At 39.7% G+C, this 27054-nt stretch overlaps 1 protein-coding gene across 4 annotated transcripts in view; it reads left to right on the top strand.

The window, feature by feature from the left end:
• The first annotated feature begins 615 nt into the window (after positions 1-615).
• Positions 616-27054, top strand: part of BCL2 (BCL2 apoptosis regulator) — a 230853-nt gene continuing 204414 nt past the window's right edge. For 2 of the 4 annotated variants that reach the window (XR_011558682.1, XM_070747149.1), the window contains exons 1-2: positions 1040-1532; positions 1775-2625. Coding sequence is in view for 3 of the 4 variants with exons in the window: in XM_070747149.1 (XP_070603250.1) it covers positions 2092-2625 (534 nt within the window). In the remaining variant the exon portion in view is untranslated. Of the gene's footprint in view, positions 808-1039; positions 1533-1774; positions 3468-27054 lie in introns of those variants that run through there. The other 2 variants (XM_070747147.1, XM_070747148.1) reach the window with 2 other exon arrangements.

Genomic DNA, 27054 nt, shown 5'->3' with positions numbered 1-27054 from the left:
TTTACGAAGCTGGAGATGGGTTGCATTTTGTAGCCTCCCATAGGAAGCTACTGGGTGGTCCCCGAAAGATTGCTCCCCCCTCCTCCTCTTTCTCGGCCTCAGTTTCTCTTTCTTTCTTCCTTCCTTCCTTTTTGGGAGATCTAAGCGTCCTTGACCTGCCGCAGCGATGAGCCGCCCGCTTAACAACTCCGCGAGGCGCTTTTGAACACAACGTCTCCTTCCTCACGCCCTGAAAAAGAATCCCAGGACCGCTTTCAAAGTCGACCCATCCCGACCATAAAACATGAATGAAAACCAACCGAGGGGAACGTCCTGTCTTCCCGCCCCCCTCCCGTTTTACCCTGCCGTGGACCACCCACCCACCCGCACCCCCACGACTGGGCCGTCGCAGCCTGGCGGAGGAGCAACCAATTCCAAGGTCGAGAAAACCGCACAACCGTGCGAGCCCTCGTTCGGGGCTGCGGCGGTGGCGGGAAAAAAGAAAAGAAAAGAAAAAAGGGCGAGAGTTGGCGCCCTCCCTCTGCGTCTTCCTCTCCCTCCCCTCCCCTTTTTCTTGAATGAAGAGCGAGGTGGGGCTAGAGAAGAAGGCTGCCCCATTTGCCGAGCCTGGAAGCGTCGGGAGCTCCCCTGTTCTGTCTCCTCCCCCTCGCCCGTGTGCGGCCGCATTGACTATGCCTTCCCCCGCCGCCGAGACCTCCCCATCGGCAGCTGGAGCCTCCGCGCCGAACGCAGCACATCCAATCTGGAGCCGACGCTGGAGAAGGAGGAGGCGCCTCGTGACTAGGAAGCTTTACGAGGCTGCCCGGGGTACCAAGGGCAGCGGGGAGGGAGGGTGGTGGGGTGGGGAGGGGGGAATAATTAGGATCAATTAATTACTTCACGCACCTCTTCTCTTTTATTTTTTTATTTTTTTGGCCTGATACTTATTTGGCTCCTTTCCCAATTATGAATGTGGGTCTGTCTAGCTGTCTGTCTATCTCCTGGAGTTAAGCAGAGGAAGGAGGGAGGGAGGGAGGGTGGGTGGTAAAATTTCAGAGGATGATGATGATGGGTGATGGTGGTTTACGGACATTGGGTTCAAGATCCGTGGTCTAAATGAAACTGCGTTGGTGGTGAAAAAAAAGAAAAGAAAAATCTATGGCACTGGAGCACCCTACTTCATTCCAGAGCCTAAACTGAAAAAAAAAATGCATTTCTCTAATGCTTTTTCAGAATTTATTTTTACCCCTCCTGCTGCCTCTGTTTTGGCTCAGTCTCCTTTTCTGAAGTTTCAGAACCAGGATTTGTGAGCTCTGGACACAGCTTTGGAAATGTCATCCAAACAGAAATCCAAGAAATATTTTTGGAAATCAAACTAATTCAACAGGAGCCGAAGGCCTCTTTTTGCTTCTTTATTTTTATTTTATTTTTTTGGACTCATCCTCAAAAAAAAATTCCTTCTATTTAATATTTTAAGAAACCTGTGAAGTTTTTTTTTCTTTTTCTTTTTCTCCTATAAGGACATTTGACGGGAAAGAACATTTCTAATTCAAGTAAGTATTTTCTACAGGGAATTTACTTCGTGTTAACTTTTCTTTGTGGAAAAAAAAATAAGGGTTTTGTTAAAATGTGCTTTACATGAATTTGCATTGGAAACTGCTCTAATCTGTAAATCATTTTGAACTGGGCAAGAGGAGAATTGAAATGTATGCACAGCATCTTCTTCCCTATTCTAGATCAGCATCTAGAATGGAGGGGGGAAAGCACCTGATTTTGATTTTTTTTTTCATTTTAGATGTATTTCAACCCAAAGGAAGGAAGGATTCTGAACGTTAATTTTGTAATAAATATCACATGTGGAATATAATATTGGCTTCATTTTAAATCTGGTCTTCATCCCCTATCATATACGAAAGAAGAGATGCTGAGAAGACAGAAATACATTTGAGATCTAAGGACTTCACCCCACCTCCACAAATGGAACTACACACAGCAAAGCAACTGGATTCCATGTAACACTGGCACTTATTACTGGCTGCTTTAATTTTTGGGTGGGGAGGAGGGGGACATTTTGTCTTTCTTTTTATTCCCCTCCCAAGCACTCTGTTGTAAATGATGGCTCATCCTGGGATAAGAGATTACAGTAACCGGGAGATAGTGCGGAGGTACATCCATTACAAGCTATCACAGAAAGGATATGACTGGGTTGCCAGTGGAGACAGAGAAAACGTTTCTTCTGCTGTTGGGACCTTTCATGTCCTTGGAGAACTGGAGCCTCTGCCTTCTGCTGCTGTTAGTAACTTGGCTGCCACTGAAGAACATCCTGTACCCCAAGTTGTTTATTCCACACTGTGCCAAGCTGGTGATGAGTTTTCCCGAAGGTATCAAAGGGACTTCACCCAGATGTCTGGTCAACTGCACTTGACTCCAGTCACTGCCAGAGGTCATTTCATGGCTGTTGTGGAAGAGCTGTTCCGAGACGGAGTAAATTGGGGAAGGATTGTGGCGTTCTTTGAATTTGGTGGCATGTTGTGTGTGGAAAGTGTCAGTCGGGAGATGTCACCTCTTGTGGACAGTATTGCTGAATGGATGACTGACTACATGAACGGGCACCTGCACAATTGGATCCAGGACAATGGAGGCTGGGTACGTCCCTGGTTGTGTTCTTTGACTGTGTTTGCTTTTCAAAATGTAGTAATCTCACTAGTTCAGGTTGACTTCACTGACATGTTTGCAGTAGAATCAAGTGTGGCTTGCATGACTAGTATTTTCTGTTTGGGGACGTCATTGGTGGTATTAATCTGTATATAATGGTTTCAAGCAATTCAATTCTTGCAGACCAAATGCAACAGCCTGTTACCATTGAGTAGTTATTGAAATTTACCGTACTATTGACCTTCTGTTACTAGCATGATCATTTCAGTTTAGAAAGCGTATCTCTTTTCACCATTCTGCTTACTTTGAATGAACATTAATTGTCCTATCAAGGTCAGTGTAGAAAGTAATGTGTTCCAGCAATATAGACATGGCTGTATTAAGCTATGCTCTCTCTGGTCAGAGGGAGTACTCCCTATCTTGTTTTAATCAAAATTTAGTCACATGTCATTCACTGGTTGCTGTGAAAGTTGTTGGTAAATGAGGTCACAAGCAAATGAGAGATAAGTTAGCAATGCAGCAGCTAATAATGGCATGTACAGACATTTAAAAAAACAACACCTTAGACCACAGGTGTCAAAGTCAATTGGGTCATGTGACATATCACAACCTTTTTTGCCTTTGCAGAGCTGGGGTGGGCGTGGCCTGTGTGATGCATATGCCCGTTGGCCACCAGTTTGACGCCCTTGACTTAGATTGAAAAAAAGCAAAAAAAAAACCCTGCAAACCCTCTCTAAAGTGGATTGTCATAGCATTGTAAAACCTTCATGTTTTTTATGGATTTTGCTTGCACAAAGATGGAATTCTGGAAAATATATTTCACAATACTTCAACTGTTTATGAACTTTTTCTAAGTTTGGAGTCCTTATTAAGTGTGTGGATAAATGTTCTTTATAAAAGCCACCTTCAGTAATTAAGCTCATATAAAACAGCTTGTACAAGTAAAGAAATTTGGAAATATGTCTGGGATAGCAAAGATATAACAACATTTTCATTTATTTTTAGTATGATCTTATTTGGCTAATATTCAGGTGCATTTCCTTTAATTAGTTCTTTGATTGTTTATTGTGATAGTTTTTAGAATATTTGAATTCTACATTGTGGATAGAGAGCTGTGTTTATCTGTGTCTAAACATCATGAGTCTAATAGTATTTCTTCTGAATAATATTTTTTTTAGTCAGATAAGGTGCTACCTGATTTACTTTAGAAGTCTGTGAATTCAGGAAGGAACAATTTTTTAAAAACATAATGGTACCTTTTCCCAGCTGTTACAATATAAACTAAATATCTTTGTGCACATAAATATTGTGTTCTTAACTATGTCATGTTATCATCTTGGTGGATGATATTAAACTGATAGGTTTTAGTTGTTAGATTCAGTGCACAAGTAGAAAATCTGCATGATAAAAGGATATTAGAATCAAAGTAGAATTAGAAACATAGGCAGAAAAGGGATACAAAGGTGTTTTACTTGGATTTTATAATCAACTATAATACCAATTTCTACTCAAAAAAATTAAGGACCCCTAAAAAGAATAACAATGTTGAGTTAAAAGTATATGTCACTTTTCTCCTCTTATGAAAGAAATTGGGATGTTTGAAGAAACTAGAAGACAAGTTATAAACTAATAATGAACAAAAATACCCAAGACATATTTATTGAGTCAGTTGGGTCTAGAAAGTGAAGCCTTTATATTACTCAAATCAATCATATCCTCATCACATGTTATACATAGAATAACTGTCCATTTTGAAATTCCCTGGGTTTTCAGTTTGAATCAATATAGCATCTTTTTCATATTACAGTTAATAATGTATGCATTATCTCTATTTATACAAGGAATATAACATGACAGGACTAGCAGCCTAATCCTATACCTAATGTTGTCTACATTGTTTAGGAGAGAATAAATAGATACATAACTTCATGCAGCTTTACTACCCTTAATCAGATGCATGTCATGTATTTTTTTAGTTGGAAAACCCTAGTGCAAATATTAGATATAGTATTTCAACTTCAAGAGCTTGCACACATACAGAACCTTAAAACAGAGCCATACAGTACTTGGAAGAACATAACAAAAGCAAGCTGAGAGTTAAGAAATACCAAACCAAATCCAAATATCTTTATTGCTCAACAAAAGGCAAGAAGAGGAACAAGGCAATGTAAAACTCTATTGAAAGATCATTCTTTTTGGTTAATAGATTCTACTGCAGAAGACTCTCTTACCCATGAGCCAGCCAGTTTAACATCCCATAGTCATATAATAATAATAATAATAATAATAATAATAATAATAATAATAATAATAATCCCATAATAATAATAATAATTATTATTATTTATTAGATTTGTATGCCGCCCCTCTCCGAAGATTCGGAGCAGCTCACAATTCATTTATTTGTTTGTTAACGAATAACCAAGCTATAATTTTTTTCTAGTCACTCCTTCAAGATTTCCATACTCCTGGACATGAGTTGAAAATATATAGAGTCGGGTGTCATTCTCATGTGATGAGACAAACCATGAGATTACCTTTCAGAATGGTTTCATGTAGAAATTTAAAACATATCGCAGAAACCAATGGGCCAAATATGAGCTACTGTGCCTCAGCAATATCAGAAAGTAGTGAATACACTGCAATATGTTCTGATCTAGCTAACTGCCTTAGAAGGAGACCAGATCAACAGTACTGAATATCATCAGCATAATCAACAGAGTATAGCAGTAGCAATAGCACTTCAATTTATTTACCACTTCACAAGGCTTTACAGTCCTCTCTAAGCAGTTTACGGAGTCAGCATTTTACTCCCCAACACTCTGGGTTCTCATTTTACTGACCTTGGAAGGATAGAAGACTGAGTCAACCTTGAGCTGGTCAAGACCTCATCCCATTCTTAAGAGGTCTGTAAGGGGGTGTGCATAAGTGCACCAGAATGCCTATCATTTATGTCCTATTCTCATTTGTCTGTATTCATTTCTTATGCTTATACTTATACCTATTTATATTTACAGTATATATTTATATGTTATTACTGTATACTTATACTTACTTGTCTTCTCATACATACTTGACAATACTGTATATATATATATATATATATATATATATATATATATATATATATATATATGTAGATTGTTCTGAGTTCGGGTTTTATTGTTCTGAGTTCAGTGTAATATTTTGCATGTCTATGCGACGTTTTGGTGAAATCACATTCACCATCATCAGGCTGAAGTTGTAAGCTTCCTGCAGCTGTAGATATAGTTTGTTTGCAACTGCCATTTGTTCCTTATAAATAGTGGTGGGGGTGGAGATTTGTTTTGAATGTAGCAAGTAGATTGGGTGGCTATGTTTTAATGATTTGATTGGTTGGTGGAATCACATTTAGTTTGACATGGTGATGATTATGATATGTTTTTTTGTTTAAGGCTGGTTTCCAAATTTCTGGTAGGCGGGACGTGTCATCACGTTTTTTCATGCTGAGGGGGTGTTTTTCTATCTCTATGGCTTCCATGATTATTCTTTTATATACGTCTTCTGTTTTGGAAAGTAATTTAGTTTTTTCAAAGTCAATTTCATGTCCTGTTTTTTTAATGTGCTGGACAAGGGAGGAAGTTTTTTCTTCTTTGTTGACTGCATTTTTATGTTCTGCAATGCGTGCATTTATTCTTTGATTGGTTTGTCCAATAAATATATATTATGACAATATGACAATAAATATAAACAAATCAGCAGAATTAGCCTGCAATACTGCATTCTAACCACAGCTGCGCCATCCCAGCTCATCATTTTTTCCTAGATATTTTTTTCTAAATTAGAAAGAAATACATAGCTGGACAATTACTATATTCCTTTAGATCTTCCTGAAAAATGCAAAACGCGACTAATTATTACTTACAATAATTTAACTCAAGCTTTGGCTGCACTCTTTTATTTAAAGAGAGAATAGTCTCCTTCAAGAATCACCCACAATATCCATTAACACAATCAGTCAAGTCATCTTTGGCAACTTCATATATTTGCTTGCATGTTAGATTTCTTTTTCATGTCTATGGAGATTCTTAGGCATCTAGGTCATGGTTGTCCCAAAAATGCTTTTTCAAGAGGCAACTGGACTTGTTGATTTTTCTTTGAAGAAATTTCGCTTCTCGTCCAAGAAGCTTCTTCAGCTCAAATTTATTTTTCACCTTTTCTCTTGAAGTTCAAGATTGAGTACCTGACACTCTCGCCTCCAATTTTATCCTACATCAGTCTGGGACCAGATTAGCTGGCTCACGGTCATCCAACCAATATTCATGTATGATAGTAAATTTGAACTTGGGTTTTCCTAGTTCCAATCCAGCACAATATCCATTACACTGTACCATACATTAACAACCAGGTAGGGAAAATCCAAAAAAGTTGGCCATTCCAGCCAGTTTATCCAAATTTTAAAGCAGCAAAATTCTGTATCATTTATTAAAACTGCAGTCAGGTATCGTCTCAAAACTTATCCTTTGCCTGGAAACTTACATTTGAGAAAGCAGGAACAATGTTAACTTTCAAAGTACAGTACAGACATTTGACATTGAACTGCTGAAGATTCACCTGTAGTCTTTGCAGGGTTCATAATGCAAGAAATGGTTCACTTGGCCGGGTGACATTGTGCTGAAGCAGTAGCTTGAGAGAAAAATAAATCTTTTGCTTCTACTGCTATGGCGTAAGCTTCAACAAGAGCTTATTCATGTGTGTCAAATATGGCCTTAATCTTTACCAGCGCGCCTCTAATTGTATCCCCAACTCTTTCATTTTCTTCACCATATGTCAGAAAGAAATAATCATTTGGAGTGACTGTGTTAACTACCTAGGTCCTAGACAGTCTATCTAATAATTGTGCAATGATGCCATGTCGCACATGTCATCATTTTGACAGCCCTATTACAGGTCCTATGCTAAAATACCATTTTAAGGTTGACACATTTATCTCTTAGTCATCATATTCATTGCAATCCATCTGATGGCCATATCAGGAAAGGTAAGGGAATACTTTGAATTAACACATGCATTGTGTTTTAGAATTGGCTTCCTTTAAGTTAAATTAACATAATTTCTATACCTGGCATATCTAACTTTAACTTTGGAAATACTTGTTCTCCTAGAGCAGTGTTTCCCAACCTTGGCAACTTGAAGATATTTGGACCTCAACTCCCAGAATTCCCCAGCCAACATTTGCTGGCTGGGGAATTCTGGGAGTTGAAGTCCAAATATCTTCAAGTTGCCAAGGTTGGGAAACACTCCTAGAGAACAGTTTTTCTTCTACCCCAAAACTAGCTGTTATCACCAAATGAAACAAAAACACATGATTCACTTTCTGGGTGGCACAAGAGAGCACAAATTATTTGCATGGCAATTTAAAATACCATGGTATTAATTTTGCACAAAAAAACCACCCAACAACCCAAACCATTAGTAGCAGTAGAAACTAAGTATTAACTGTGTTGCTTCAAAGCTGCCAATAAGTACATTTTCCTACATTGGGAAAAATAAATGTTTTCCAATTGTACCATTTGATGTTAATTGGTAGCGTCTGTGCTTTCCCCCTTTTGCCTACTCCTTCTTCAGAGAATTACTTTTTCTAGAAGTGATGAAAGCTGATCAGCCATTTATACATTAGAAATTTGACTTTGGTAGATATGGAGTGTGATTAACATCAAGTTTATATTTTTCTTGGAAGAGTCATCGTTTGACAAGTCAAGTGTGGAGATACTAGATAGGTTGCATACTAGGAATGCTTGGTTATAGCCTAACATATGGCTCTTTTTTGTAGGGTTCAGATGTGCCAAAAAGATTAGCAGCCCATCAGAGAAATCTTGTTTTTGCTTCCATTACATAGCTTTTAAATGTTGTGACTGGAGGATGTTCGTCTAATAATACACACTAGAGCTGTATTTTGGAAAGTCTTAGAGTGCTCTTCCTGGTTGTGCTGAGTACAGGGGACTAATTGCTCATTAAACATTTATTGAACAACAGTATTAATTGGCTCTTCTGACGAGTTTACCATATCTGCTGTTTTCAAAGTCCATGTGCATGCCTTTATGTATGGAGTCAAAATGCATCACTTATACACAAGAGGGAGGTATTGGCAGAGTTCAAGGAATTTGAAGGCTTATAGAATTAAAGAAGTCACTAAGAAAAACAATTCTCTTCTGAGGTAATTATTATCATTATTAGGAAGGAAAGAAAACTAAAAAAAAAGTGCTTGTTCATTATAGAATTCTGATGGATTGTTAAAATAAAAGAAGAGGAAATTGGAAGGGATTGGGGATTGGGATGGGGACATGCCAGAATCTCAACCAAGAAGCACTTCACACTTCAACAGTTTCTTGTGTTTGTATATACAAATATATAATAGTGATTTCAGTCCTCAGTGAACTCTTCCTGGTGTAACCAGAGTAATATAATCTATGTGGTCGGGCAGTAGGAAAAGCAAGTAGGATGCTTGGCTGCATAGCTAGAGGTATAACAAGCAGGAAGAGGGAGATTGTGATCCCCTTATATAGAGTGCTGGTGAGACCACATTTGGAATAGTGTGTTCAGTTCTGGAGACCTCACCTACAAAAAGATATTGACAAAATTGAACGGGTCCAAAGACGGGCTACAAGAATGGGGGAAGGTCTTAAGCATAAAATGTATCAGGAAAGAGTTTATGAACTCAATCTGTATAGTTTGGAGGACAGAAGGAAAAGGGGGGACATGATCGAAACATTTAAATATGTTAAAGGGTTAAATAAGGTTCAGGAGGGAAGTGTTTTTAATAGGAAAGTGAACACAAGAACAAGGGGACACAATCTGAAGTTAGTTGGGGGAAAGATCAAAAACAATGTGAGAAAACATTATTTCACTGAAAGAGTAGTAGATCCTTGGAACAAACTTCCAGCAGACGTGGTTGGTAAATCCACAGTAACTGAATTTAAACATGCCTGGGATAAACATATATCCATCCTAAGATAAAATACAGGAAATAGTATAAGGGCAGACTAGATGGACCATGAGGTCTTTTTCTGCCGTCAGTCTTCTATGTTTCTATGTTTCTATGCCCCAGACAGAGCAGTGTGTCTCAACCCTGACTTTAAAACGTGTGGACTTCAACTCCCAGAATTCTCCAGCCAACATAGGAGTTGAAGTCTACACGTCTTAAAGGTCCCAGGGTTGAGGGAAGTCTGTGGAATCCTGAATCTTGCTGAAGTACAAAATGTACAAAGAAGAGAAAAATTTCAAAAAGAATACCTGCCAAAAAAACTTCCTGTAAGAAAAAAATTAACAGACTTTCCACAACATGGTCATTTGTTACTGGGGGTGGGTGGGTGGGTGAGTGTTGGGGGATAGAAATAAAAAATAGAAAGAATGGAAAAAATAATGAAATAGAGCAATGGAAGCATTTCATTCTATATTATATTTTTGTTTTAGGTTCTGTACACTTAGGAGATTTTAATGAGAGCTTTATTAAAAATGTTCTGTGATGCTGAACAAAGGTTCTAATATCCCTAGTTCTTCCAATAGCTGCTGAAATCCTAAAAAGAAAGTGAGTAATAATAATCTTTAAGATTACTTGATGTAGATGTGCTTTCTCATCTTGTTTTGGGACTCCTTCAGTTTGTGCTCACAGTAGAGAAGTGTTTAAGTAATATCCTTTGGTTTCCTCACACCCCTGGTAAGTGGCACTTGTTGTGTTGTATGTGTTCAACTGGCTGTGAATTTCTTTGGAAACATTTTGTTTTGTTTTGTTTTTCTGTTTGTTTTTGTTCTGGAAGTCTGTTGAAGAGGAGACCAGATATGTTTGATGAATCCAGGCTTATCAAACAAGTATTTAAACTAGCATGTCTTTCAACTGGTTTACTTCTGCAACTGGTCCTATGTATAGACTCAACAAATAAAAACAGCTATGAAAATTGTACAGTATTACTGATTCCTCATTGATAATCAGTTTGGCCCAATTCATAGATTTTATATATTTACCTATTTCTCTCTTCACATACACCTGGGGGTGCACAGATACCAGAAGCTAATTGGTTAATTTGTGATTGTAATCTCAAATATTGGAAACAGATTGTGTCTTTAGGTTTTCCCTAGGTCCTTCTGAATCCATTATATAACTTGTGTGGTTTAACAGAGGATGGGGAGTACCTTTAAAATAAGTAAATACTGTACTTTAAAATATTGCTATATTTAGAACTTTAAAGTGTAGATTTTATAGTTCACAGTGTAGTATTTTGACTCTGTTGATAAAGTAAAGTTTATGCCTATACACGCATATACATACCAAAATACGAAGTACAGTATTTCGAAATAAGCAACATTAGTAAAGTGAAGAAAAAGTGAATGTTGTAGTAAGCAAAATAAATTAAGGACAGAAGATAAAGTACAAGGGGAAACAATCTAAACCTAAATTTAGGTTTACTCCCAACATTATTCCCAACATTCCTCCTAATATTATTCACTACAGCTGTCTATACTTTTCTATCCTGGCATATCTATAGTAGTAGATCTATAGTAGTCTCTCTTCTTTGTCATTATCAGCAAAAACATGTTACATACATACATACATACATACATACATACAATTGAAATACAGTATTCATTTACTGCAGAAATCTTGCATCTTCTCATATGATTTTTACTATGATGATATTCTAAGCATCTTTTTCACAGCTACTGTAATTCTACGTAATATAATATTTCTCTCTTTATTGCAGAGAGCATGTGCATCACTTTTTCTTATGTCTAAATTATATTCATTTTGCTGGAAGATTAAAATCCCTTCTAATACTTTTTCATAAAAGACTTAAGCTTCCTCTTCCTGTAGTTTAGCTTCCTTCCATCCTTATCCGTTTCCCATCCAAATTCCATCCTTTACTTCACCATTCTGTTCCAATTCTCTCAGTATTTGCCACATATCAGTCATTTGTTTATGATCTTACTATAAATACACATATTCATTATATGAAGAAACTGGCTTTTCATGGGGAATTTGAATTGAATAGACATCACAGTGTGTCACATGATACTACAACTAAGAATCCGTGAACTGATTTGCAAAATTATAGCTTGAAATGATGTTTTTCAGCAGTTAAACTTCAAAGGCCATATACTCAATATAGTAGAAACCATGTCATGTCCTTGGTGTCAATTAGTCCTTTAGCACATAAACAGTGGACATAGTATTGAATAAACTTTTGTCTGCTTTTCTACTGTTAAAATTAACTCTTGTATGCTTATAATGAACTCTTCTAAAGTTGGCTGTAGCACTCTGTGAAGTTTTGAGATAAAAAGCTATTCACAACTTTTAAAAATGTATACAAAAGCAAAGAGTCCAAATGTCCTGTGTTCTAATAATTCAGTTCTAGTGACTAACACTAGTGAATGTGTTCAGGTAGGAGAAATATTTATTGAAGGATCTTGTCTCACCCAGGATCTTTGGGTAGAGGAATTGCTCCTAATCTGTTGTTCTTCATTCTTGGCTCCTTTGTCTTTTAAAGAACTAGGGTTTTGTTTTGTTTTTCTTCCCCCTCAATGCCAAGCTTATATGAAAATTCTGCTTAACACAAAATTGGAAATATCTGGCAACCTCCTTTCCATAGACATTCAGTATCCATTGCATGTAGAATGTTGGAGTGCTATTGATGTTAGAGTGAAGGGAACAAGATTCTTGAAATCTACAGAGAGTGAAAGATACAACAGACAAATCCCCCTTTTCTGCCCTAGGACTCGGTGAAAAATCTGTGAAAAATTTTAATTTCCATGGTCTTCAAGGTCCTGCTCATGAAGAATATAAATGTTTTGTTCTTTATATTCCAATTTTAATACACCGAATTTTAATATCACACATGAGTCTCTGTAATTTATCCAGTTGAATCCTGAATGAATAAATTTTGGTTGCTTCTGATTCTTGCCTTGTGCTAAATCATGTTGGCTTATCTAGTCTAGCCGTGTCAACTCTGGCAGTTGGTTAAGAATGAGAATTTTAGTCCTACCTGAGAATACCAGAGTCTTAACATAGAAACATAGAAACATAGAAGTCTGACGGCAGAAAAAGACCTCATGGTCTATCTAGTCTGCCCTTATACTATTTTCTGTATTTTATCTTACCGTAGGATGGATCTATGTTTATCCCAGGCATGTTTAAATTCAGTTACTGTGGATTTATCTACCACGTCTGCTGGAAGTTTGTTCCAAGGATCTACTACTCTTTCAGTAAAATAATATTTTCTCATGTTGCTTTTGATCTTTCCCCCAACTAACTTCAGATTGTGTCCCCTTGTTCTTGTGTTCACTTTCCTATTAAAAACACTTCCCTCCTGGACCTTATTCAACCCTTTAACATATTTAAATGTTTCGATCATGTCCCCCCTTTTCCTTCTGTCCTCCAGACTATACAGATTGAGTTCATTAAGACTTTCCTGATACGTTTTATGCTTAAGACCTTCCACCATTCTTGTAGCCCGTCTTTGGACCCGTTCTATTTTGTCAATTGAACTTAGGATCTTTTTGTAATCAGAAAGAATTATGCTTTAGCAATGCTGCAGTTTTAGAATCACAAGACGTTGGGATTTGTATGTGTTTGTAAAGGAGCAGGAGTACAAAACTCTGTTGAAAAAGTGCTTTTGGAGTCATATGCTTACCCTGCTGACTTTATATTTGGCTTGTTTTTGCATGCTTTTATTCTGCTATTGCTAAATTGCAGTTCTCTTTTGTTCCAGTTGACTGCCTGCCTAATGTGCTTTCCAACCCTCCGTTGTGCTTTCTAGTCATGACGCAGTTCCAGCCTCCTAAATGTCAATGGTCAGAAAGTACCATAAGAAATTGCAGCTGCGTGCACCATCCATTCCCCCCCCTCTTCCTCTCCCCCCTATTCGATTTTAGCTTGATAATCACACATATATACAGAGACATCGTGTATTGGCCCACCGTGTTTCAACATTTTTATCTTAGTCTTTCTGTGGAACCTGAAGTTCAGCCATCCTACGATTCAGTTGAGTGCATTTTTAATCACGACAGCCAATAGAGGTGTCTTTGTTGTTTCAGGGATGAAGTGTGTGGAGTCTAAAGTCTTACTGAGATTCTGTAATTGCACCTTTCTCATTCTGCTAGTAATTCTCAGTTTATTAAATACGATGGGAACTTTTTTAGTCGGCTTTGGGTGAAATCTGTGGAATTTAAATGCTACCATGTCAGTCAAAATTTCCATTCACATAAGAATGGAGTAAATAAAACATCACTTTGCAAGTGTTTGCATATACAGTGATGGTGTAATACCAGCTCATAGTAAAGGAGAATCGTGTTTGGGGGAAAAATATTCCGGGAAAAATAAAGAAAGATATGGATGGGGAGCCTGTGTTGCAAATAGCTGGAAACAACATTATTAAGTGAGATTAAATTGCCTTATTTGACAACACAGCGAATATTTCTTATTAGAGAAAGAGATAGGGCCAGTCACTCTCAGTTTGTTGTAAGCTGTTATTAAGAAACAGTTGTACACCAGATAAATAATTCAGTCATACCAAATGGCAGAGGGGCTTGGTTATTATGAATGGAGCCTTGAGCAGCCTTCATTTCCTGGCCAATAATTTAATTCCTAAATGACCAATCAGTTATTCAACTTGAGTGATAAATTCCTTCTTTTGATGTCTGTGGTTTATTATACATATCTTTCTTTTCTCGCACAAGCTGGAAAATAGGGTTTATGCATCATTTATAATCTTCATGCAGCAAACGCTGGTTCTGCGGGACTGTGACCAAACAGCAATAAATACCTTAGCTATGAGAAGAGAGTTGAGCTTTTTTGGCAACACAGATACTGTTTTTCATAGCCATTTCGGCACCGTGTTTTTCATTTTGCGTATAGCAAAATGATAGACTGAGATATGCGGCATTATAAGTCTTTTCTTCAGAAGCTGAACATCATCTGTGAATATTTGGCATATGCAAATTCCGATGATGAGCTGTTAGGAGTTTTACCGTGCCCTGGGTTTTTTGACTTCATTAATAATCTAAAAAATGGTTTTTGAAAAAGGCATTGCTTGACAATTTCTTTTTAAATGCACTGCAAATTCATTTTTTTCCGTTCCAAAGGAGCACTGGTTTAGCAGCATTATTGAAATAATACTGCTATTAACATTATAGATCCATTCTATTTTTAGTTTAATCATACTCATTTAGAGGTGTGCTGGATAAATCATTTTTTCCCTAGGAATATAGAAAAGTGCTTCTTAGACTGTGTCAAAACTATTACTTCATTTTCCTCCCAATTATATCTGATTCTTGAAGACTTCTTGGAAAAGTTCTGCAGTTTTCTTGGCAAGGTTTATCAAGAGGTTTGCCATTGCTTCTTTACTGGAGCTGACAGAATGTAACTAACCCCCAAATACCCTAGCTGGCTTTGTACCTAAGGTGGAACTAGAATTCACAGCCTCCTAGATTCTAGCCTCATTCAAATTCATTCCTTGACTTTCAATAGCTTCTCATGACTTTCCAGACTGCAGATATTCAACTAGGGACATTATAAATACAAGCCATGTACTCTGAACGCTGTACTAAAGGATTTCTTAATTTTCTTGACTTGTATAATACTTCCACAGGTAACAAACTGAAATTAAACATATTAACAGGGACAATCTACGCGTAGTGGTTATATTGCCTATTTAAGCTAGTTAGGTAATTCATCCATTAAGGCTGGTGGGACAAGTTCAGCCAACTTAATTTTCTTAAACAAATTCATTAACCAAACCCACACCTACCCGCTACATTATTGGAAAGGTTTGAGGATAGGTAATATATGTATGTGTATCAAACAGCCAGTAGATTCAAATACAGTAGTATCTCGTGATACGAACCCCTTGTCATACGAACTTTCTGAGATATGAATCCGGGGTTCGGAAATTTTTTGCCTCTTCTTACGAACTTTTTCCACCTTACGAACCCGCTGCCCGAACGCCGAACCTGGAAGTTCAGCAAAAGTTTGGGTTCAGCATTCGGGTTTGGGAAGACGCCGAGAAGCCCCACCGCCTGGCTTTCAGCTTTGCAAAAGAGCCGCGGAGCTGTCGGCCGGTCGGGAGGCTCAAACGGAGGTGGGGAATCCCAATAGGGAATTCCATGGGTGGAGCTTTGACGTCACGGAGACGTCCTTCCTGGCCGGCCGAAACGTGGACTCAAAAGACGACAGCCGGGCAGCGGCGCCCAATGGAGCGCCGTTTTTGCGTTTTTTTTCTTGCACGCATTAATTGATTTTACATTGGGAAACATTGTTTCATCTATGGGAAACATTGTTTCGTCTTACAAACTTTTCGCCTTACGAACCTCCTCCGGGAACCAATTAAGTTTGTAAGACGAGGTATTACTGTATGGAGCAATGCCAGGTGATTTGTTATTTCGGAAATATCTGTTTTAACTGTTATGTGTTATTAGTCATTTGGGGCTGCTACTATTTTAGTCAAACATTGAAGCTCCCTACCATAGATTACTTAGTTCAGATACAAATTACACTGGTTTCAATCCAATCCAATCCAATTAAATCTTTGTTGCTCTTCTCTGCCCTCTTTCCAGTTCCTCAGCATCCTTTTCACGTTGTGATACGAAGAGCCGCGATAGGCAAGTGAAACAAAATTATTAAACAGAGTTAAAATAAAATATTGATCTACCAGACCACAATACAATGAACTTCTCATTGAATGAACCCGTGTTCTGCACACATCATAAAGTAATAGATGCAAAAGATGCAAATTGGAGCAAGTGATGTTATTTGTATTATTTGCATAATGGCATCATAAACATAGCTTCATGAATAATAAATACCTCTCCTAGTTAGTCCAGTAAAACAGTGATTTTCAACCTTTTTTGAGCCGCGGCACATTTTTTACATTTTCGAAACCCTGGGGCACATTGAGCGGGGGGGGGGGGGGGGCTAAAAAAAAGTTTGGACAAAAAATTCTCTCTCTCTCTCTTCCTCCCTTTTGCTTTATTTCTCTCTCCCTCCCTCTTTCTTTCTCTCTCTCTCCATCCCTCTTTCTTTCTCTTCCTCTCTCATTTGCTCTCTTTCTCTCTCCCTCCCTCCCTCTATGTCTTTCTCTCTCTCTCCTTCCCTCCCTCTCTTTCTCTCTCTCTCTCTTGCTTTCTTTCTCTCTCTCTTGTTCTCTTTCTCTCTCTCTCGCTCTTTCTCTCTCTTGGTTTCTCTCTTGCTTTCTCTCTCTCTCTTCCTTCCTTTCTTTCTTTCTCTCTCTCTCTCTTGCTTTCTCTCTCTCTTGCTTTCTTTCTCTCTCTGAGCTTCGCGGCACACCTGATCATGTCTCGCGGCACACTAGTGTGCCACGGCACACTGGTTGAAAAACACTGCAGTAAAACACGTATTCACTGTAACATGTTCTCCTGAGAAGCAGATAACACATATTGTAGGTAGGTATGATATATTCCAGACAGAATTATCTTCTCCAAGTCAGAAGATACTAGACCCAATAGACTACTGAAGGCTGAATGCACTTCTGGATGAGTTATTATCTCTTGTTTCTTTTGGGTCAAGACTTGGCCTACCATCCACTTATTACAGGAGCTGTGAAGTTTCACCGATAAGTAGATAAAACGGAAAAAAAGAATACGTACTGTCATATTTCTGCAGCAGGTTCATATATAAAAACCTTTCTGTTGCCTTCTTTATAGCAAGCAATATTGTATGTTCTTGAACTCTGATTAATAGAGTATTTAAGCAATGTGTTCTCCTATTATGGTAAATTATTATAATATTTTCTGTCTCACAATTAGACAGCTGAATTGTTCTTGCTACTTGATGCAGGAACAGAATTGTTTCTTGGTGACAGGAGGAACCTAGGGAATCGGTAAGCTTTTCTTCAACACTTGAATCATTCTTCTAATGGGATGGCAATGAAATAAGATTATTCTGCGGTACAGAGAGTACAAGTTCTGTTGGTTTGAGGGTCACAGCAGGCTTTGTGTGGCATTTACATTCCAAACCAGATGGGACAAAGGCTATTTTGGGAAGTTCTTTAAAGCATTAGTTTTATGATATCTATTTTATCCTCTAAGCAAAGCTATGGCAACTTTATTCAATTCAATTCAATTTATTACATTTGTATGCCGCCCCTCTCCGAAGACTCGGGGCGGCTCACAACAATGGTAAAAACAATATTATAGTGGGACACATATAATATTAAAAAATAACTAAAACCCTATCATATTAAAACCAGACAACACATACGTACCAAACATAAATTATAAGGAGCCTGGGGGAAAGATGTCTCAAATCCCCCATGCCTGGCGGTATAGGTGGGTCTTGAGTAGTTTACGGAAGACAAGGAGGGTGGGAGCAGTTCTAATCTCCGGGGGGAGTTGGTTCCAGAGGGCCGGGGCCACCACAGAGAAGGCTCTTCCCCTGGGGCCCGCCAGACGACATTGTTTAGTCGACATCACCCGGAGAAGGCCAACTCTGTGGGACCTTATTGGTCGCTGGGATTCATGCGGTAGCAGGCAGTTCCGGAGGTACTCTGGTCCAATGCCATGTAGGGCTTTAACAGATTATCAGAGTTGGAAGAGACCTTGCTGGTCATCTAGTCCAACCCCCAGCCTAAGCAGGAGACCCTGCATTTGCCTCTACTTAGGATTGAACTCACGGCCTCCTGATTGTGAAGCAAGAGCTCCGCCTTTCCTCCAGCCACATTTTTGCAACTTTGAAATAGACAGCCATTCCTTCTTCTGGTTGGTACAGTACATACTGTAGATATCAAACACTTTGGGAAAAACGCATAATCAATTATATATTTCCTTTTGTTTGTCAATACAAATTTACTATGGTTTTTGATAGGGGCAACTTCTCCAATGTGATTCAGTTTGAAAAACTTGCTTCAGAAATTATTCAGTCATTAAGTTTGAGATAGAAATAGTCCAGTGCAACTCATTGTCTGGAGGGAAATTAGGAAAATAATTTAGCCTGGGAAAACACAAATACTGTACATAAGTATAACATTATTGCTATTAGTCTGAAATAAGATATGGAAATGCTAAACATGTATAAGAAGATGAAGTTTGCTGAATCATTGGATTGCGTTTTGTGCCTTTTATCACTTTTTTAAAGCTAAAATTTTCTATGGGTTGAGCTCATTCTTAGTGATTTAATGGACACATCCACCCATAAATTTTCATGGAGAAGCGATTGCTGTTGTCTTCTACATTGCTGTCCTTTGGAAAAGACTAGAATTCTTGTAACTGGAGCTTTATGGAAGTCTAAAATTGGAACTGAAAAGGTTCAAAGCCATTTCTTCCTAGTATGGCAAGATAAAAAACCTGTTTTGAATTACCCTACTCTGCTTCATTATCTAAATCAAATGTAATCCATAGTCTCTGGATCAATTGTGCTTGGAATAATAAATGCTATCCATTAGGAGGAAAATGGCAGGCATATTGTTTAAAAGTTAGATTGGTTAAAAAAGAAATCCAAAGAGTCAAATAGAATGAACTCTGGCGGAAAAAAATGTTTCTGAACTTCTGAAATTCAAAACAAAACCGCATTTTATACTGGTAAGCTTTTCTGCTGACTCAGCAATGGAGTAGGAAGCATACCAGCGCAACAGTGGGGAAAGGCACCTTGATTGTCTGGGAGATATTTCTGTCGGCCTGAATTTGCCTAAGTAGTGAATTCATGTAGTTCAACCATCTTCGACAACAATATTTTTCATCTGAGCATTCTTGTTTTATTAAATTATGGAATCAGTTTGTGCACTGGGATGCTCAATAGTTTGGAAGACTTCCAAGCAATTAGATGAAAAGAAAATCTCTCAGCGCATAGCTTGAAAGCTCACTTCTATTGTTCATGCAATTAATTGTAAGCAACTTATTGGGCCTTTTTTTTTTTAGAGCAAGAGTTTTAATATATAAATCATACTTCAATATCTGTAAGATGAATGGTGTGTTCTCAAAATTCATAAGGAATAGAATGGTTGGTTTTATTCTTCTGATTTAAAAAAATCACAAATTGCACAGTTAAAAAAAAAAGTTTATGTTTTGGAATTCCACTAGTTGAGAGATTTATTTATTTTTTTACTTGTTAACAAGGCTGTTTTTCTTAAGTAGTTATTAATCTTATTTTAGTTCCACCCTTCATGTTCTTTCCACTGTACAGAGAGTCCCAATGGGTTGTTGTTCACAATATTCTGGTGTCTATTTTTAAACTTTGCACTCTTTATAAACAAAGGCACCATTTGTCATCTCTAGTTAGCCAGCAATATTATTTCCATTTTGTTTAATTTACAAACATTGGAGAATTGGGGGGGGGGGGGGAATGTGTTTTCATGCTATGCTGAAATGCAGACTGAAAATGAGCTTTGCCCCCCTCCCCAAAAAAAAAATTTAAGGAGAGAAAGCTAATCAGGTTTTCAGCAACCAATACAATTTTGGAATATTTTGCCAATAAGTAAGATTTGTGAATCTTCATTATGTTATTGCTCCTCAAGCAGTCATATGAAGACGCATGATGCTGTAACCTAGTCAGGTGGTACATTGAGCCCAGAGGATGATCCTTGAAGAACAGAGGGAAGATCCATTCCCAAGGCAACGATCAGATAAATGAGGCCAAGAAAATGCCTTAACAAAAATGCCACAGTCTCCCAGGCTTGCAACATTTTGTTACCGTAGCTGTTCTAATAAAAGTAGATTCAGATCTGCGCTGCTCCTGGGTCTGCTCTATCTTTATTTATTTATTTATTTATTATTATTTATTATTTGGATTTGTATGCCGCCCCTTTCCGAAGACTCGGGGCGGCTCACAACAAGTGAAAAAACAATCCAATACATCTTGTAGGATTGACATGCACAGCGGGTACGGATAGTCCTCGACTTACAACAGTTCATTTAGTGACTGTCCAAAGAAGCAACAGCCCTGAAAAAAAGGTGACTTATGACAGTTTTTCCAGCTAGTGTCACAGTTCCAAATAGCATCCGAAATTAAATCAGAGTCTGAGTTAATGTAGTCCTCAAAGTCCCAATTTATTCTCAGAGCCATGTTGGCATATCTGGGTGAAACATGAATCTGAAATCCCCAGGGTTTTATCACCCAGTTGAAAGTTCAATCCCATGTCCCCACACCCACAAGTTCACCAGATTCTCCAATCTCCAAGTGCCATGCTGGCAGAATCCACCCATCTCCTTCCGTGCAGGTGCAAGGGCGCAGAGACAAAGGATGACCTTGGCTTTCTAGAAAGGTTATGACTACATACTAACAACCTTATACTATCTCCCCTTCCCTTTTCACACAATAGAAAAGGCATGATAGTATAAAATAGCAATAGCATTTAGACGTATACTTATACCGCTTCATAGTGCTTTTACAGCCCTCTCTAAGTGGTTTACAGAATTGGCATATTACCCCCATCAGTCTGGGTCCTCATTTTACCGACCTAAGCCTCTGAAGGATGGAAGGATGAGTCAACCTTGAGCCTGTGGTGAGATTTGAACTGCTGAACTACAGCTAGCAGTTAGGTGTCAGCCTTGTAGTTACGACCTTTCAAGCATTCCTATGATCTTATGATCCAAATTCCTATGCTTGGCAACTGGTTCTTACTTATGATGGTTGATGTGTCCCAAGGTCATGTGATCAGCTTTTACTGCCTTCTGATAAGTCAATGGGGAATCCAGATTCACTTAACAAACCAGGTTACTCACTTATCAGTTACAGGGATTCACTTAACAAGTGTGGCAAAAAAGGTCACAAAATGGGGCAAAACTCACTTAAGAAATGTCTCAATTAACAATAGTCTCCATTGTGGTAGTAAGTCGAGGACATCTTGTATTGCTATTCATCTGCAGGCTATCAGAAACCAACTCTAGACTCTACTATGAGATACCGTGTGGTTTGCATCTAGCATATCAAAAAGTCTTTGATTCTCTGGAATTATTAGCTGTGTAAGCCTGAAGCAAATCTGTACTTACAGAAAGAAGTTACTGGAAAGAAAAACAAAACATTTTTTTCTCAGTCGGGTAACAGGGTTCTGGGTATACTGATGTACCATATTGCATTTCTATGATCGCAATTTGGATTGCTGTAGTGATAAACCTATGTTGCAAATTGAAAATCTTGGTTAGTAAGAATATACAACTGTTTTCCCCCTCTGTTGGCATCATCCCAGTGGCTATTATCAGATAAAAGTTAAAGTTAGGCAATCTGGTGTCCTCCAGATGTTTTGGACTAAAATTTCCAATTGGTTATGTGACAGAGACTTCTGAGAGTTGTAATGTAAAATACAAGAAAAACTCTCAAACATTGCAATTTGATTAAATATATTTAAATCAATTCACTGTGCTCCTATTATTTCCTTAAAGTTTATCAAAAGCAAAATTATATGTTTATTTATATATATATATATATATATATATATATATATATATATATATAAATAAACATACATACAGTGGTACCTCTATCTAGAAATGCCTCTACTTACGAACTTTTCTAGATAAGAGCTGGGTGTTCAATATTTTTTTGCCTCTTCTCAAGAACCATTTTCCACTTACAAACCTGAGCCTCCGAAACTGTAACCAGAAAAGGCAGGGAGAAGTCTCCGTGGTGCCTCTCTAGGAATTTCCTGGGAGGAAACAGGACCGGAAAAGGCAGGGAGAAGCCTCTGTGGGGCCTCTCTAGGAATCTCCTAGGGGGAAACAGGGCCGGAAAGGCAGGGAGAAGCCTCTGTGGGGCCTCTCTAGGAATCTCCTGGGGGGAAACAGGGCCGGAAAGGCAGGGAGAAGCCTCTGTGGGGCCTCTCTAGGAATCTCCTGGGGGGAAACAGGGCTGGAAAGGCGGGGAGAAGCCTCTTTGGGGCCTCTCTAGGAATCTCCTAGGGGGAAACAGGGCCGGAAAGGCAGAGAGAAGCCTCTGTGGGGCCTCTCTAGGAATCTTCTGGGAGGAAACAGAGCCTCCACCCTTCCTGTGGTTTCCCCAATCGCACACTATTTGCTTTTACATTGATTCTTTTGGGAAAAATTGCTTCTTCTCACAAACTTTTCTACTTAAGAACCTGATCACGGAACGAATTAAGTTCGTAAGTAGAGGTGCCACTGTATATATAAACACAGAATTTACAAGAAAAAAATTGAATTAACAGACAAAAGCAACTGAAGAGACCCTCCCCCCGAATTATCACACCTACATGCATTCATGAAAAAGTATTCTCTCCTTTGAAATATTTTGAATCTTTTACTATCTTTGTTATTGAATTATTATTAGAGCTACAAATACAAATGTAGCCCTAATAGTATTATTAGAGCTACACTATTGATATCATACAAAGGGAGTATTAGTGCGTTAAAAACATCAAAATTTGGCACTTAATTAAATAAACTCATCCAATGTGCCATGTGCCAGTGTGAAAAAAGTAATAACTCTTAGGTTTAATAACTGATTTTACCACATTTAGTTATAATAACTACAACCAAATTGGCAAACATCTTTTGGTCCATTCCTTGATAACAAACGTGTATATATGTATGTTCACATATACATGTGAAGTTCATGGACTGCTTCACTTACAATCCAGTCTGTATAGTGACAACAACAATAAATGGAAGCATTTTTAATATCCATTTGAGTATTTCTGTCCAGAATAATGTGTATACCACAACATAAGTTATCGTTAATGATTGATTAAATTCATTTGAAATAAACCATTATTCTTGATTTGTTATAGTAGGAGTTTGTACAGTTTGTGAAAGAAGGAAAATTATATTAGGTTACTGTTTCCCTTTTTTATTATTTTACTTTTTAATAAATGTCATATCTTTGATTACCGTATTTTCCGGCGTATAAGACGACTGGGCGTATAAGACGACCCCCTAACTTTTCCAGTTAAAATATAGAATTTGAGATATACTCGCCGTATAAGGCTACCCCTCTTCTGTACATCATAGACCTGACTGAGTCTAGGTCTATGATGTACTTGCATTGAGAAAAAAATCATTTCTGAACATGATAACACAATATTTTAATTACTAATGATGAAGATCTTATTGTTAAAATTATGAATGAATTATTTAGAGAGAGAGAGCCAAGTGGGAGCACTCTTCTGTCTATCTCTCCATATGTCTCTGTCTATCTGTCTTGTCTGCCTCTCATATTTCTCCTCACCACAATTAAGTTTATTATTATAACTCATCATAATTTGTCAACACAAAAAGGTGAACCTGGCTATTTTCCTTTCTCCTACCATCTATTCTGCAGGTATCTTTCAGTCTAACATGCAGCATGCTGACACCTATGTGAGAATCTATTATGGAATGAGAATCTGTATGTGATATCATGATATGGCAATCCAAACAGCCCATCCATTTTTTCCTCTTTCCGCACTTGTCTTTATCCTCTTGCAATGTCACTTAAACAGATTTTAACTTGTCGGGTTTACCATTAGTGACCCTGCCAATTTTCAGTACTGTGCAGTGTGCTATGATACAGAGCAGGGTGAATAATATGACCTCAGCTTTTAAAGTTATTTTAAAATGTTGCCTAAGAAATATGAAAAGATGATTCTTTTTGGAGGAAAAGTACATTTTCAATGGTTAAACATAAGAACAAATACAAACAGGCAGAAATAAATGCATCCAGTTTAACATTCAATCATTTCCCTGGCTCTTTTTATTGAAATGAACAAGTTCATACATTCAATTTTGCAACCACTAATAATGTTGGTCAAGTAGGTACAAAAATACCTGGGGAAAAGATCAAAGTCTTTCTCTCTCCCCCTCTCTCTCCCTCTCTTTCTTTCTTGCTATCTCTCTTTCTCTCTTTTTTTTTGCTTTCTCTCTTTCTCTCCCCCCCTCTCTCCTTCTCTTACTATCTCTTTCTCTCTCTTTCTGTCTCCCCTCTCTCCCTCTCTCTCTCCCTCTCTTGCCATCTCTTTCTCTCCCTCTCTCTTTCTCTCTCCCCCTCTTTTGCTCTCTCTTTCTCTCTTTCTTTCCCCCCTCTCTCCCTCTCTCTTTCTCTCTCCCTCTGTTGCTATCCCCCCTCTATCTTTCTCTCCCTCTCTTGCCATCTCTTTCTCTCCCTCTCTCTTTCTCTCTCTCCCTCTCTTGCTATCTCTTTCTCTCTTTCTTTCCCCCCTCTCTCCCTCTCTCTTTCTCTCTCTCCCTCTGTTGCTTTCCCCCCTCTATCTTTCTCCCTCTCCCTCTCTTGCTATCTCTTTCTTTCTCTTTCTGCCCCCTCTCCCTCTCTCTTTCTCCTTCTCTTTCTCCCTCTGTTGCTATCCCCCCCCTCTCTCTTTCTCTCTGTCCCTCTGTTGCTAACCCCCCCTCTCTCTCCCTCTCTTGCTATCTCTTTCTTTCTCTTTCTGCCCCCTCTCCCTCTCTCTTTCTCCTTCTCTTTCTCCCTCTGTTGCTATCCCCCCTCTCTCTTTCTCTCTGTCCCTCTGTTGCTAACCCCCCCTCTCTCTCCCTCTCTTGCTATCTCTTTCTTTCTCTTTCTGCCCCCTCTCCCTCTCTCTTTCTCCTTCTCTTTCTCCCTCTGTTGCTATCCCCCCTCTCTCTTTCTCTCTGTCCCTCTGTTGCTAACCCCCCCTCTCTGTCCCTCTCTTGCTATCTCTTTCTCTCCCCCCCTCTCTCACGGAACTGAGGCACGGACGGCGGCGTGTGGGCGAGCCTGCGCTTTGCGCAGGCTCGCCCAGCTGGGAGGCGGTGTTCGCGCCCCCCCAGCTGAAACTGACGTCCGGCCGGAGCGATTCTTCCCCGGCCGGACAGGCAGCGTTTGAGCGAGCCTGCGCTCCGTTCAGGCTCGCCCAGCTGGGAGGCGGTGTTCGCGCCCCCCCCCCCAGCTGAAACTGACGTCCGGCCGGGGCGATTCTTCCCCGGCCGGACAGGCAGCGTGTGAGCGAGCCTGCGCTCCGTTCAGGCTCGCCCAGCTGGGAGGCGGTGTTCGCGCCCCCCCAGCTGAAACTGACGTCCGGCCGGGGCGATTCTTCCCCGGCCGGACAGGCACGCTTGTGCTGCCGAAGGCAGCGTGTGGGCGAGTCTGAGCGGAGCGCAGGCTCGCCCAGCTGGGAGGCGGTGTTCTCGCCCCCCCCCCCAGGCTGAAACTGACGTCCGGCCAGGGCGATTCTTCCCCGGCCGGACAGGCACGCTTGTGCTGCCGAAGGCAGCGTGTGGGCGAGTCTGAGCGGAGCGCAGGCTCGCCCAGCTGGGAGGCGGTGTTCTGCCCCCCCCCCCCAGCTGAAACTGACGTCCGGCCGGGGCGATTCTTCCCCGGCCGGACAGGCACGCTTGTGCTGCCGAAGGCAGCGTGTGGGCGAGTCTGAGCGGAGCGCAGGCTCACCCAGCTGGGAGGCGGTGTTCTGGCCCCCCCCAGCTGAAACTGATGTCCGGCCGGGGCGATTCTTCCCCGGCCGGACAGGCACGCTTGTGCTGCCGAAGGCAGCGTGTGGGCAAGTCTGAGCAGAGCGCAGGCTCGCCCAGCTGGGAGGCGGTGTTCTCGCCCCCCCCAGCTGAAACTGACGTCCGGCAGGGGCGATTCTTCCCCGGCCGGACAGGCACGCTTGTGCTGCCAAAGGCAGCGTGTGGGCGAGTCTGAGCGGAGCGCAGGCTCGCCCAGCTGGGAGGCGGTGTTCTGGCCCCCCCCCCAGCTGAAACTGACGTCCGGCTGGGGCGATTCTTCCCCGGCCGGACAGGCACGCTTGTGCTGCCAAAGGCAGCGTGTGGGCGAGCCTGAGCGCAGCGCAGGCTCGCCCAGTTGGGAGGCGGTGTTCTCGCCCCTCCCAGCGATCGCAAATATCGGCGCCACTGTCCTATATCCGGCGTACAAGACGACCCCCCACTTTGGAAAAGATTTTCAGGGGTTAAAAAGTCGTCTTATACGCCGGAAAATACGGTAATTGGAATTTTAATGAATTAATCACATGAGGAAACATTGCAATTTATCAAGCAATTGAACAGCAGATTATTGTTGTTTCTGAATGCACACAATAGGATGCTGAGATTTGAAATAGAACCTGTACTATTTTTTTCACAGTTTTAGATTCAGTGTGTACTAATATAGTACCTGAATTAGAACTATACATACTTCAAAAATAATTTGGAAAAATTGCTTTGGACCTCACACAAATACGAGCGCAGCATTCTTCTTTTATTTATAAAAACTGCAAATTCACATCAGCCGGAAAAAAGTGCAGCTATAATGACATTAACTTTGATTCTGTTGAGATGCCAAAATTCAGCAAATGCCCTTCTAGTTTGACCTATTCGAAAATGAATCTATCTTAGACACCAGTTCCTCAGACTCAGAGGCACTTGGACATTAAGTAGAGCCTCCAAAATGAGATATACTGTACCTTGGCATTTGTTCATTCCTCTTACTCTACAAGCCTAAATTGGCTCAGAAATACAAGGGTAGGTTTGCAATAGATTCTG

The sequence above is a fragment of the Erythrolamprus reginae genome, chromosome 3 (genome assembly GCF_031021105.1).
Source record: "Erythrolamprus reginae isolate rEryReg1 chromosome 3, rEryReg1.hap1, whole genome shotgun sequence".
NCBI lineage: Eukaryota > Metazoa > Chordata > Lepidosauria > Squamata > Dipsadidae > Erythrolamprus > Erythrolamprus reginae.
This window is presented reverse-complemented; position numbering and strand designations above follow the sequence as displayed.